Source organism: Odontesthes bonariensis, chromosome 22 (assembly GCF_027942865.1).
Source record: "Odontesthes bonariensis isolate fOdoBon6 chromosome 22, fOdoBon6.hap1, whole genome shotgun sequence".
NCBI classification, from domain to species: Eukaryota; Metazoa; Chordata; class Actinopteri; order Atheriniformes; family Atherinopsidae; genus Odontesthes; species Odontesthes bonariensis.
Window position 1 is genome coordinate 30,975,465 of NC_134527.1, and position 15,270 is coordinate 30,990,734.

General features: G+C 40.9%; 1 protein-coding gene across 3 annotated transcripts in view; it reads left to right on the plus strand.

Annotated features, from left to right (window-relative positions):
* The first annotated feature begins 8,597 nt into the window (after positions 1 to 8,597).
* Positions 8,598 to 15,270, plus strand: part of nrg1 (neuregulin 1) — an 86,815-nt gene continuing 80,142 nt past the window's right edge. For 2 of the 3 annotated variants that reach the window (XM_075456048.1, XM_075456050.1), the window contains exon 1: positions 8,598 to 10,037. In XM_075456048.1, the coding sequence (XP_075312163.1) occupies positions 9,398 to 10,037 (640 nt within the window). In that variant the 5' untranslated portion in view covers positions 8,598 to 9,397. The remainder of the gene's footprint in view (positions 10,038 to 15,270) is intronic. The other variant, XM_075456049.1, reaches the window with a different exon arrangement.

The following is a 15,270-nucleotide window of genomic DNA, read 5'->3' on the forward strand; positions in this document are numbered from 1 at the left end:
TGGAAAGTTATGCTTGGTCGTCTTACAGCAGCGATCCATGCTAGTCGACGACGCTTTGTTATCTCGGACACTTGGTCTCCGTGGGTGCGCCTCCAAGCAGGAAACCGGTAAAAAGATAAACCATTTACGATTTCCCCCCCATTCCTGTCACGGCTTACGCTATTGCACCCCACGACACAGCAACGTGCGACCATAGGGGCAAAGACAATAAGTAAAATAGATAAACCAACGAAGAAAGTTCCGAGACCAGGGGGGAGTACGTCTGCGCGCAGTGGAAAACAATGTAAACAAAACAGTTCTGAGCCTCCAGTATGGCCGCCGCTCACGTAGTGACGTCACGTGCCCGAGCCCTATTTTGATAAACGCATATTTTCTAACCTTCGTTTGCAAAAATAACTAGGTGCACGCAGCCCCGTTTAAAAAAAAAAAACATGTCTACATTGATCAGCATAAATACGCTATCAAGAGCTGTTAAATTACGCCAAGCCTGACGGTGGCAGTGTTAGAACAATGAGAATTCCACACAAGCCAATCAGAAGCCTAATAGAGAACATTTCTGCTAGGGAAAGGAGTGAGAATCGTGACATCCTGAAATTTTCCCTCCATTCCTCTAGGACAACAAGGCCATTTTCAAAATTTTCCCACCACATAGCAGTCCGTCCGGGTCTAACCTAGAATCGCCGTCGCTGGCGGTGGTATGGCCGGGCTCTGTCTGCCAAAAGAAGCTCCGCAATTGCTGCCCTCCGAGCCCTAATGCGTCTTTGTTGGTCAATACACTGTATGACTTTAATTTTCAAAAGCACACAAGCGACTATAGCTCTTAAAAACAGAAATGCTGCTATTACTTGTACCTCCATGCTTGCCAGATAAACAATGGCCGTCGGTCTTTTACCGCGGATATTGCCCAAAACTCCGTTTTTGTCTCTTTCAACCAGATAGCCTACACAAACGCTAAACAGAGTTTTTAAAAAAATCTCCACTTTTGCCGGAGTTTTTTTTATGCCTCGTTTTCGGAGGAAAAAAACTCTGTTTGTGTATAAACGAAAGGCACAAACGAAGGGAAAGGTCTTCGTTTATCAAAATACCCGGGTATGTGTAAACAGCACCTCAATCAGAGGCAGGTGAGCTAAATGCTACAACTAGCATACACATGGCGAGTTACACATCAAAGCAACAGAAGCTACGGCTGCAGCAACCTGAATACATTACATAAACAATATATACAACCATACTCACGTTTCATTTACGCACACAGCACTTGCCGGGACATTAATCAACAGCTCGATCTTCCCTCTGTCGACTCATCAGAGCACACACCTGTTCTAATCGAGCACCGACAGTTACGCTACATGACCAGCAGGGGGCCGCTCCGCTCTGAACTGACCAACACAATACATCTATAAACGTAACATATCTCAACTTTGGAGCCTTTTCTACATCAAGAAACACTTATATTAACACTTACAAATTACAAATTTATTATAAACAATTACATTTTTTAATGTCCATTCGTCCATGGCTTGTAAATTTCGTCTTATCTTAGTCTCGTTAACAAAAATCATTTTTTATTCTCTTTGTTTTTTTGGAAGCAATTTTGTGCGTCATCGTCTCGTCATCGTCACGGGAAAAAGGGGCGTTAACGAAATATTTTCGTCATCGTCCTGGTTGACGAAATTAACACTGCAATGTATGATATACTATATGTTCCCCAGTTATCCGGGGAATCTTTTCTCAGTGGGAGCGGCTACCAGAAAAGCAAATACGGTGCAGTTCAAGAAGTCTCTTTGCTACATACGTGGAAAAGATGGAGCACTTCAAGGGATGGGCACACAAAGATCTGATGGGCTATATCAACTGGATGTCGAGGGAAGTTTGCCAGGTGCATCAAGTGCATCAGTGGCAGCCAGCCAGTGGCATCAGCGGCTGGGTCACACCAGCAAGTTTAAGGAACTCAAAATGGTTAATGGAGTGGATTGTACTACAGAGAAAGAAGCTCCCTTCTGTGAAGCCAGTGTGGAGGGCAAGCTGTAGGCATGCGCGTAATTTGCACGGGGGTTACGGGGGTCATGACCCCCTCAAAAATCAGATCCAGCTAATATAACCCCCCCAATATCATCAAATCAAATCATCAAAAAATATCATAAAATTATGAATGAATAACTTTTGTTTGTTTTCTTTATTCATTCATTTCATTTCAAGATAGTATCATGTTTTAAATAATCTGTAATGTAACCCCCCCCCCAAACCGACTACTTGGTATTACCCAACCCAATTTCTCTACCGAAAGTTTGTTTATGTGCAGCCGCTGGACCTGGTGAGTGGTGCCAGAGGGTGCCAGGGATCACTGTGTGGAACCAATGTCACTGAACTGTATCTTAAGTTGCTGTTTGCTCCAAAACAGTCACACTTTTTTGGGGTTTGTTGTGCTAAGAGGTGGATTAACGAGAGTTAAATTGATGGAAAAGGGCTGTGACGGCTGCTCAGAAAGTTCACAAAGCTAGCGCGAAAATCTTGAATGTTGTCTTGCACATACCAAGACGTTCACCTCATGTGTTCCTTATATGTGATCCTGCAAGGCAAACCAGTCGCTTTGGTAAAATTTACAAAACTAAGTTATTGTGCTCACATGAACGGCCATAAACTAAGCTTTCCAACGATATGTATATTGAGGCTATTGCTGTCGCTAAGATAACTGCATCCAAAGTTGGCATGGTTCTCCTGTCACGATAATGCTAGAAGAGAAGAAAATCACCTTTTTAAGCGGCGTTGACAACTGGAATGACTGCTAATGTGTTGAATCTTCACCGGGCTTAACAGTCAAAACATATGTTTTTCCGTGAAATTTTTTCAACCCGCCCAGTTTTCCAGTCGTTTCAGTAATATATTGTGGTCAACTGTATCAAATGCAGCACTGAGATCTAGTAGAACTAAGACTGACATTTTTCCACCGTCTGTATTCAGACATATGTTGTTAAACTCTTTGTCAGAGCAGTCTCAGTGCTGTGGTTCTGTCTAAAAGTTGACTGGAAGGTGTCATAGCAGTTGTTTTGTTTTAAAAAGTAATTAAGTGGTTGAAAAACCGCTTTTTCAATGATCTTACTTAAAAATGGGAGATTTGAGATAGGCTTAGTTGTTCATTTGTGTCTTGTCAAGATTGTCCTTTTTCAGCAGAGGTTTGATTGGCTTTTTTTTTTAGTGGCTCTGGAAACACACCCGACATTAAAGACAAGTTCACCATCAGTAACAGGTCTGACTCCTTTAATAATATTATTATTAATTTATAGCAATCTTAATGTGATAGTAAGTGGGCAATATGTGAAATCAGTTCAGAATAAAGGTGCAAGCTGCTCTCCAGTGTGCCACCCTGTATTGTGTGATGTATCGAGAGTTGCATTGTGCATAATACATTTGCTGCATGTAGGTGCCAATACAGTGATGAAATTGATTAATCTTTAAGTTCTTGTCATCTGCCAATGTTGGCTAGTGCTTAAACACTGAATTTAACTACTGTGTCGTTATGGCATAAATAGTGAAGTGAACTGCTGCATTTACGTTAAGTAGCCTAAATCAGTAAAAGTATCACAATGTATTTCTAACACAGGAATGGCAAATTAGCGAGCAAGAAAATGATTAAATAAATAAATAAATATGCTGCGAGTTTAACCCCCCCAATGGTAGACCCAAAGTTACGCCCTTGGCTGTAGGGATTCAATTCAATTCAATTCATTTTTATTTATATAGCGCCAAATACAACAAATGTCATCTCAAGGCACTCAGATAGTAAGTCCAATTCAAGCCAATTGGAATTCAATTAATTAATAATAATCATAATTCATAAAATAATCCAATTCGTTCATATAGAGCCAATTCAAAAACAATTTCCTAGCTAAGAAAACCAACAGATTGCACTGAAAACTTTTTGTTTTTCGGTCCAATCTCCCGGCCTGAGGCGACTGTGGAGAGAAACGACTCCCTTTTAACAGGAAGAAACCTCTGGCAGAACCAGACTCAGGAAGGGTGGCCATCCGCCTCGACCAGCTGGGGTTTGAGAAGACAGAAAAAGGGGGGGGGGAAGGGGGGGGGGGGGGGGGGATGGGGAGGGGGGCAGGGGGCCACCGCGACGGCGGCACTGTAACACCATTCAAAGGATATCTGTTGGAACAGGGAAACACGAGTTAATGACCACAATAATATCACATATACATAAAGAGAGTAAAGTGAGGAAAGGTGTGTCAGATGAGGCCCCCCAGCATTCTAGGCCTATAGCAGCTTAACTATGGGATGTTTCAGGATCACATGAGCCATCCCTATTCAAGGTAAACACAAGAAACTTGTGCTAACGAAAAAATAAATAATAAAATAAAGTAAAGGACCAGACTCAGTGAGTAATTCCCTATACTCCCTATATAGATCTGCTCCTCACACCACAACAACCATCTTTTTACAGCCACAAGCTACCTCAGCCTCTCACCAACTGCACACCAGTCACAGCGGGGTGGGGATTCAAACCCTGGTTCGGGTAGGGGGAGAAATAAAAGAGGTAAGAGAAGCGGGAATGGGATTCAAACCCTGGTTCGGGTAGGGGGTAATGAAAGTATAGAGATGGGAATCGAAAACCGGTTCTTGTTGAGAACCGGTTCCCAGTGTTTCAATTCCTTGGAATCGTTTGGCGATTTTGCAAACGATTCCCTTATCGATTCCAGTGGGCGCGAATGACGTCACCACGCAACGTTGCGTGGCGAGTCCAGTGCAGCCAGCAGTCAACAGTAAACATGGCGCCCAAGCAGTACAAACGCTCGAAAGTTTGATTACACATCCCTAAAAAAGACGACAACATGCAGGGCAACTTGGAAAGTGAATATTTCACCAAAGGGAGGAAATACTACCAACATACAATAACTATGAATGAATGTCGCGTTTTCGATCTGCTCCGGACTAACGTTGGTGAATCTGAACCCAGCAATGTTAGCAACGTTAGCTACATTAGCATGTCCTCGGCTAACACTGCAGGTAACTAACTAACTAACAAACACTGCCTATCATGTTAGCACCATTTTCCTCATTGTAAAACCTGCTGTTAGTAACGGTTAAAGCAATACAATGTAACTTCTCAAAAAGCCCATTATGGAGCTCCCCCTACAGGCTGTTCCGAGAGCAACTCTAGTCCGGTCTCTTGCTTTGTTGGCCTCTCTCTTTCTCTTCCTTGCTTCATCAGTCAACGTCTTCTTCTGTTTCTTCGGTGCCTCTGCCATGATGATCGTACTGACAATGTTGCGCTAGCTTAGCCTTATACCTGGGAGCGTGAGGGGTCTATTTGTTTTTGCGGTAGGTGTGCCAGAAAGCAAGTCGAAGTAATTCCGCTCAGCTCCCGGGCCGGTCCAGCAAAGTTACATAGCGCAGTTTTTCCAACTCAGACCCCAATCGTAATATTAAAACTCATTCTAGCCGCACAATTTTTTTCAAGCTGTTATTTTAAGGTAGAAATGTTACATAGTATTGCTTTAAGGTTAAATGAATGCCTTCTCAGGCATTACATTTAGATGAAATCATGAGAGACAGAGCCTGACTGGCTCAGGGCCAGAGGCTGGTGGTACTACCCCCAGTTCACGTCTACCTCCAGCTTCTCCTTTCACCAGAGCAGGGAAGAGTTCAATTACCCAGGCCAGGATAGACCAATGTGGACCTCACGGTTGTTGGGTTTGTAAGGTCATGACTCGTGTTACTTCTAAACTAAACAAAGTTGATGCTAATTGACCGATTTGTTGTCCTTTTTCTCCAAATGAGAATCGATAAGGGAACCGATAAAGAACCGAATCGTTAAGCAGAATCGAAAATGGAATTGGAATCGTAAAAATCTTATCAATTCCCATCCCTAGCAAGCTGTCTAGAAAACCACACAAGCGAGTGGGAAAAATTTGCTCCAAATGTAGGTTACAGTTGATCCATAGTGATGTCCGTGGTCCCATGAAGACTGAGTCTATAGGTGGAGCAAAGTACTTTGTGTTATGTCTCGTCAAATTTGTTAATCATGCTTATGTTATGTCGTGTCTTGTTTAGTTTCATGTGTGGGTCCTGTATGTTTTAGTTTAGTCAAGTCACTCATGTCCAGTCCTGTCATGCACTTCCTGTTTTATTTTGTACTCACATTCTCCCCTCTCGTTTCAGATCCGTTCCAGATTCCTCCCTTTGTGTGCTTTCCCTCATTGTGACTGTCAACCCCGCCCCTGATTGGTTCCACCTGTGTCCCCCTACCTCATGTTCAAATAGTCGTTGTCTCCCTTTGTCTTGTTGTCAGTTCGTCTTGTTCAGTCCAAACCAAGTTTATGTCAAACGTGAGTGCAATTCTAGTTTGAACTATTACCGTCATCCTCTTTGAGAGCGTTTCTGTTTTTTTGGAAAATAAATACCTTTTTGGATTACCTTGCCTTCTGAGTCGTACAATTGGGTCCATCTGATAAGTGTCTCAGGTCGTGACACTTTGAGTTTTAGAATAGAATAGAATAGAAAAATACTTTATTCATCCCCAATGGGGGAAATTCAAATGAATCAAGTAGCTCAAAAAATTATAAATATTTACAATTAATATTTTATAATGCAAAAAAATACTTACATTTTATTGATGATTATTCGAGATGCTGCAAGGTATACTTCCTAAAACAAAAAAGTGAAGTTCTTAGCAAATTCAAGGAGTTTGAGTGTGGGTAGAAAGTCACAAGGCTGAGAACAGATAATGGTGGGGAATACACATCCAGTGAATTTCAAGAATATTTGAAGGCTCAAGGAATCCACCATGAGATAACTGCAGGACACACACCTAAGCAAAATGGTGTCGCAGAAAGAAAAAATAGGACACTGATTGAAGCAGCTAGAAGTATGCTGTCTCATGCTAAATTGCCAAAGATACACTGGGCAGAGGCTGTAGCAATTTCAGCTTACATACAGAACAGGTTGCCTCCAATTTTTTTTTTGAATAAAGAGACACCCTATTAGAGATGGAGTGGCAAAAAGCCGGACATGAGTCACATGAGAGTATTTGGCTGTGTTGCTTATGCACATCCCTGACACGGAGAGAAGAAAACTGTGAAGCTTCGCTTCATGGGATATGCAAACAATGCAAAGGGCTACCGTCTGTTGGATGAAGAAAAAAGGAGAATTCCCATTCGTCGGGATGTCATCTTCAATAAATCAGACTTCAGTTGGAAACAGGAAGTGAAAGTATCCTGTTCAGAGAATGAAATATCTATCAATGCAGATGAAAGTGGAACTGCTGCTGACGAGGCCACTGTCAGTGAATCTGCTAGAGAACACAGCAGAATCAGAAAGCCTCCAAAGAGATACGGATATGATGAGTTAGCTGACATAGTGACTGTTGATCATTTTGCCAGTGTGTGTTGTGTTACAGAGCCAAGCACACTGAAAGAAGCATTGATGAGTCCTAATGCAAAAGAACGTCAGGAGGCGGCTAACTTGGAATATGAGTCGCTGCTGGAAAATGAGATGTGGGACTCAGTGGATATACCAAAGAATCCATAGGATCAAAGTGGGTGTTCAAAGTCAAGCATCATAGTGACGGACGAGTGGAGAAACACAAGTGTAGACTCGTTGCTAAAGGCTACTTACAGATGTATGGTACTGGTACGATTCAGCTCGATTCGTACATTACTGTCTTTTGCTGCCCAGAATCAGTTACATGTGCACCAGATGGATGTAATAACTGCATTCTTCAATGGACGCCAAGAGGAAGAAATCTACATGGAGCAACCAGAGGGATATATCAAACCAGGACAGGAACATCCAGTGTGTAAACTGAAGGGGTCAATATATAGATATACATAATATATAGATACTACATATGGAACAATATTGGTATCACCCTCTCTACCTTTAATATTAGGCTAAAAACTTTCCTCTTTGATAAAGAATATAGTCAGGGATGGTTATTTGAACTTGCAACATCCCTTAGTTATGCTGCAATAGGCCTACACTGCTGGGGCACCTTCCTCACTCAGCTCTCTTCACTCTGCATGGAGATGTAACATTATTTTCGTCATTATCTTGTATTTCTCTTTCTCAGCAGGAATCCGTGGCCTAGTGTTGTGACATTGGTTGACCCCTCTTTCCTGTCCTCTCAACCCACGAACTGGTCAAGGCAGATGGCTTCCCTTCCTCAGTCTGGATTTGCTGGAGTTGTCTTCCTGTTAAAATACACACTTGGGACGGTGAATTTAATTGAAAATTGGTTTTGATGGTTTGCTTTCTTTTTTAATTGCCATTGTATGAGTTGTACTAATTTTGATTTGAATGAATATGATGTATCTATCTATCTATCTATCTATCTATCTATCTATCTATCTATCTATCTATCTATCTATCTATCTATCTATCTATCTATCTATCTATCTATCTATGTGTGTATGGTCCTTCTGCTTCAAAAAGAAACACACTCAGTATAATCAATAGGGAGTGTTGCTGGGAGGGATGGGAGGGATGGGAGGGATGGTTACAGCAGTCTGCTTGTCTGTGATTCGCTGACTTACGCTCTAATTGGATCAAGTAGGAACTTGCTTAGCTGGATGCTTTGTGCTGGGTTAGGAGCAGCTTGGAAGGAGAGGAAGAAAGGCAGAGTGGGAGGAGGCCAGAGGCTGCCATGCTCGCCACTTGAAGAGAAATTATTGAGAGAGGAAGAGGGAGAGAGGAAGGAAGGGGAGTATCCAGTCTTTTCTGACCCTCTCTGCTACTGCAGCCCCCCTCCCGCTCTCTATGGTTCTTTTTCAATCTCTTTCCCCTTACTCATCTGTTTCTCGGGCTGCACTGATCGGAAGGACACCTGCCGCTCCCTGATGATTCAGCCTTTTAGCTGCTCGAGGCACTTTAGACAAGACAGCATGTCCCACCTGCCACTGCAGTGCTTGGCCATACTGTCCTTGACAATACAGTTGCTGCAGCCGACCCATCACTTCGACACTGCCACTTCTGTTTCTCCTGCCAAAGTGTTCAGGTGGGTGAGTGTTGCTGATCAACCACTGCTAATGACTAAACCAAAGGGAACAATTCAATAATGCAATGTTCTGAAAATCTTTTTATTTACCTTTAATTGTATTCAATTTTTGCAGATAATTTTACTACCAATCAGTCCCATGAACGCGTTTTTATGTGAAAAAACATGTGAAACGAACTAATTTCCCTTTGACGCTGGCTGTCTACATACCTCCTCAGACTTTGACTTTCTGAAGAGCATTTTGTTTTTTTTTACCTTCTTTTAAAATCCCTGCTTGGATTCTGTGACCTCATGATGGAAAATATACGAATGGACACTGGTGGCAGACAGCCACTGTATGATGCACTGTTTTAATAGTTGAGGCATTCAGAGACACACTTCATCCGGCAGTTCAAAAGGATGACTGAGGGAATGGAGGACTTCACTGCAGGACCAGCTCCCTCTCCAGGAACAGCCTCCCCCACTTGCTCTACTCTTAATACTGGACCAGTCCCAGAGGAGAAACCAGAGGAGACAGAGGCAGCTGGTGAGAGTGAGGAAGAGGGCGTAAAGGGAATTGCAGAGGGAGGTGTTGGTGGCAATGAGGAGCATGTGGGGGCTTTGGAGATTGTGGCCTTGCCAGGGACCTGCTGTGTGTGCATAGAGGTGGAACAGATTAACCACTGCCTGCACTCTGAAAAAATCTGCATTCTGCCCATCCTGGCCTGTCTGCTTAGCTTAGCCCTCTGCACAGCTGGCCTAAAATGGGTCTTTGTGGATAAGATCTTTGAGTATGAACCACCCACTCACTTAGATCCAAAACCCATTGGACAGGACCCAATTATTATATCAGTTGACCCTACGCTTGGAATCACTGTCTCAATTCCTCATTCAACTCCCTCTACTGTGTCCCTAACAACCACCATTGCTATTACCCCAGGACATCCTGAGGTTTTTGTGGAAGAGAAGTCTGTGCTGAATGCTGAACGTCCTATGATTGCAAAGCAGAGTCCCCACCCACAAACAACACAGGAGTTCAATAATATCATCCAAACTATCTGTAAGTATTCAATGTTGTTTTTCTTTTCTTTAAATAGAATCTAATTTTTCTTTTTAAATGAATAAATAAATAAATTGGCATCTAATATGAAGAAAATGAATACTGTAACATTGGGCATGATACAAGCTAACCTCAAAAAGCTATTTTTTTTTCATTAATCTAAAAACAAAATTTAGTACTGCTTAAAAAAGGCTTTTAAAGTTTTTTTTTCCTCTTAAATCACAGATTTTGTCATTAATTTATCAAGCTGAGATTTGTAAAGTATTTAAATGGTCTTTGCACAGAGGTTGTGCTCCCTGAATGTCATGTTCTGTTCCCGAGTCAACTCTTTCAATTAATTTATTAAAGAAAATAAAGAAAAAACAGTAATTTGCAGAGATTACCCTACAAACCCATTGCTTGGTCTTTTAAGTATTCGGCACAGGTCGGTGGGTTTCTGTTATCAAGATGTTTTGGGGGTTTTTGTCGTTGTTTTTGGCTGGAGCAGAGATTTACTTCTTCATCTCCAAATTCCTATGTGCTGTGGAATCACTAACTCACATTTAAATGTTGGATATGACAAATGTTGGATGGATGTTGATTCTGTCTTGTACTGACTAATGTTAAAGCTGCAGTCGGCAGGTTTTCAAAATTGCGAGTCTAAAGTCGGAAAATTCTAACTGATACAACTTTCAGGTCCCTCCCCCAACCTCTAACAAGCTCCGAATCGCCCCCCAAACCCCTCCCCCTCTGTGGACGAGGTTGTGCACGTGAGTTCACACCAGTGTGATATCGCAAGCCAACGCTGCCATATCCACACGTCGAGAGCACACGCTATATATCTTAAAGATCGCGTTCTGTTTTTTTATATCACGCGTGGTATAAGGACACCCATAAAAAGCGCCCCTTTTCCTCCTTACGGCACGCGTGCTCTAGTCATCTAGAGGACGCCTGCCGAAATACACCACGCGTCCTCTAGATGACTAGTTTTTAGCTTCTGCTTTTAACATATTTGTGTGCCTAAATTGCCTTGTATGTGTCTTATTATTTTATGCTACATCATTTTACCATGTGTTGGACATTGCTGTCAGTGTTGCAACTGTACACTGCACCTAAATGTCCTGTTTATTTACATTTGCTGTGTTACCCTTATTATTTTAGGCTACATCTTCTATTACCATGTGTTGGACGATGCTGTCAGTGTTGCAACTGCACACTGCGCCTATGTCTTTGTATATTATATACATTTTGCTTCTTAACACTTTTTTTTCTTATGCTAGCCTACATCTTCTTGTACCTTGCGTCGGACAATGCTGTCAGTGTTGCAACTGTACACTGTGCCTAGATGTCTTCCCCTCTTCCTGCTTAGAGGCTTTGGTCAAAGGTGTCTGTGAAATGCAATGTAATGTGGTGTATTTCGGCACGCGTGCTCAAGCATTATACAGCGAGTCCCGTAAGGAGGAAAAGGGGGCGCTTTTTACGGGCGTCCTTATACCACGCGTGATATAAAAAAACAGAACGCAATCTTTAAGATATATAGCGTGTGCTCTCGACGTGTGGATATGGCAGCGTTGGCTTGCGATAGTGTGAGCGCACACAAGCTGGGGCAGACTCACGCTCAGCAGCGTGTGCACAAGCTGTGATTGACAGGTAGGATTCCTCCACCCTAACTTGATTGGTTAAAAACAGCCGGGAGCGCTCGGTTTTTGCAAGCATGATTACAGGCTTCAGAGGGAGCTACAGATTTCGTTATTTTTTCTAAACAGCCTATTTAATATTCTACTTCCTGAATCCCATGACAGTTCAAGCTAATATGACTAAAAAAAAGTTGCCGACCGCAGCTTTAAAGTCGTTATTTTCTTATTATCAAATGGCCTTAGCATCACTGTAGCATCATAAGTATACTCTCACTACTGTTCATAAAGAAACCTTTATTTATTATTGACATCCTCTTATGTGCCATGGTGATCTTATGTTGCTTTATTAACCTAAATCCTTTCCTGCAACCGAACAGTGGAACTGTTAAACACTTATTTATAGTTTTATAGTTTTATCAGTAATATTATTGAGTACAGAGCAGAATTTGAATTTGCTCAGAATTCAGTGAAATGCTGAGCAAAATTCCAAATAAAACAAAATATTCCTTCCTCATATAGATATAGGCCTGTACAATAAGTTATGCTGAGCAAGAATGTTTCCTGAATCATCAGTTCAACACAAATACTACAACTATTATCATTATTATTATTATTGTTATTATTTCATTATCATTATTATCATTAATCCTAATCCAAATCAATAGAACGTTCAGAAAAATTTTTTCACAACATCTCTTACCAGAAACAGAGTTATTGTTGACCACAATGTATCCAGAAACCAATAGGAAAACCTTTCTTCTATTAAAAGAGCTCATATCTTTACTTGTTCCAGTAGATATGTGTGTGTATGAATTTATATATAAATATATATATATTGACATTAGTAATCATTAGCAATCAACTGTTTCTGCCTTACAAGGGCGAGTACAGTCAGCACTCGTTGACATGAAATAATAATCCCAAATGCTGAAAAGAATTTCTGAAGATCTCTCTATTTTCATCGCAGATATGACCAAGACAAGTTCTTTTGTCTTTTTCCTCCAAGTTTTGTTGTTGATAGCGACCACTATTCAGTTTATCATGGCCATGTGTAATATAGACCATACCACCACCTGCTGATCACACTAAACTGACTGCTTTATTGGTGATAGAAACCAGACCGAAGCGTATTTCCTATGAATAGACATTTTAAAAGTTGACATTTAAGTTTGTGACCTTGACCTCACTGAATAAGGGCTGCTCATTCAAGCAGAACTGAAATTAATCTTAATCATTACCCTCCTTTTTTCAGTAACATTAAATTCCTAATCTCTCTGCTGCAAACAGGCATGTCCTGAACTGGCAACGTGAAAGAGCCCTGAAATGTGTAGATGCATATTTCTAGTCTTATGAATAAATGAAAATCAATAAATGATGCATGACACAAACTGAAACTGGGGGCTGTGATACAGGGAGACTTCCTGTTTTCTGCCTGTACTCCATTTCAAGGTCAGAGCAAACTGGAGGCTAATTGAAGCCCCCCCTTTCCTGTGCCGCCAGGAAGAACAACACTCTCATATAGTCTGTCTGCCAGTGGCTCGCAACGATTATGTTTCTCTTGTGGTCATAACACTGTGATTTATTACCCTGTGTGTGTTAGCTAAGCTACAATAATGGTGGCAGCAGGGGCTTCATTAGTTTTTATAGTCATATTCACCAAACTGGTAAATTGGGTAAATCAAAAATGTTGAATTAATCATTTATTTCCGCAAACATTAAAAATTATACTTTTTCATACATACCTTGTCTGCGGAATTTCATTTGAAAATGTTGCAAAACAATGAGGATTAAAAAAAACACTCTCTCCATTCTTGAATTATGAATATGTTGATAAAAAGTGACAATTTATGAGGGAATACCATGAGAGAGAATGATGATGACATCGTCCTAGATATATGTATTCAGAAAACTATTAATTTGAGAGAATTTTCTTAACTTTAACTGAAATGTTTATAAAGAACTTAAATATGTCAATAAAAAAATAAAAAGCTCATAATAGAAATTTTTGTTGAAAGTTAGTTTATTTTCATGGCATAGTCATGACTTCTAAAACAGCTACGTGTGTCAGCTAACTAGCCTTCTTCAGGGGTTTAAACAGATTAGTGAAGTCCAAGTTAATTTTTCTGTGGAATTCCACCATTAACCCATTGGCGCCTAAAGCACCTGCAAAAAAGGCTGCTCAATGCCTAAGCCAGTTTTTAGAAAAGGTCCTCAATGCCTGAGGGTTTTTTGAACTAAAAACAATTAATTGAAAACACCTAAGAAAAATTTAAAAAATTTTCGCTGGCTGGATTGTATTACTTTTTTTTTTTTTTTATCAATGTTGGACATTTGGTTCATGTAGTTTTGCTTTATGATTCAGGATAATACCCAATGCTGCTATTTATTATACTACTATTACTATACTGTTACTATACTATAACTAAATCATAATCATAATATCAGCAATAATAATGAATGATAAAAAAAACCCTGCAATATATCTTGCATTGTGCAGTTATACTGTAAACTTCAGTGACACGACTTCTAAAACATCATAGTTGTCATACTGCAGTAATTCGCACCGGGCTCTCTTTTTTTTGACATAAGGGCAACGCCACTCAAATAAGAATGAGAAGTCGTCAGAATGCAGCGCAAGAATAAATAATTACATCATGTCGAAACGATCTCGTGCCATCACTCGGGCTACATTTGTCTGATACAGCCACTTGCTCTGCCTCCAGTAATCCCGGCGAGTTGGTAGTTTGATTATTCCAAAAGTTAGGCAGAGACCGATGAAAGATTTCATCTCCTGCTTTGACACGGGGCTCCACTTCGAGTTGGATGGTGTGTGGCCGCGCCAACTCCACATCACTTCCATCGCTGTCACAGTATGTCTCGTTAACCGCAGCCATTGTAGCCGAGCTGTCAAATTAGCTACAAACGCACTATTGCAGAACAGGCTAATCGAAAACACCCACCTCATGTGTATTTGAACCAATTATTGTGCATTACATGCTGCATGCGTCTTGAAAATAATGATAAATGAACAATGTTGCGCTACGCAACAACCGGCGTTAGGGACAATGTTTCGCTACGCAACAACCGGCGCGAGGGGCAATGTTGCGCTAAGCAACATCCGGCGTCAATGGGTTAAGAGTCAAATTCATACATACAGAGCCAATTCAAAAACAATTTCCTAGCTAAGGAAACCAACTTCTCTTCGGTCAAATCTTTATAGATAAGTACAGCTGAGTATCATCATCATAGGAATGGAAATTTAAGCCATGCTGTCTAATAATGTTACCGAATGGAAGCATGTATAAAGTGAAAAGAATCGGTCCAAGCACAGAACCCTGAGGAACTCCATGACTTACTCTTGTGTGTGAGGAAGATTCTTCATTTACAAGAACAAACTGGAATCTATCAGATTTAGCCCACAGCAGTAGTCAAAATAGAATATCGTAATGAATAACCACTCTAATCACTAGAACATTTTGTTAAAAGAAAGAAAACAATATGATACCCAAGTTACATGATAATTTTTTTGCAAAAAAGCTGTAAAATCAAACTCCTCATACAGGTCTGGATATTTTATGTAGGACCCTTTTGGTTTTGGACCCAATGATGTATTTTGG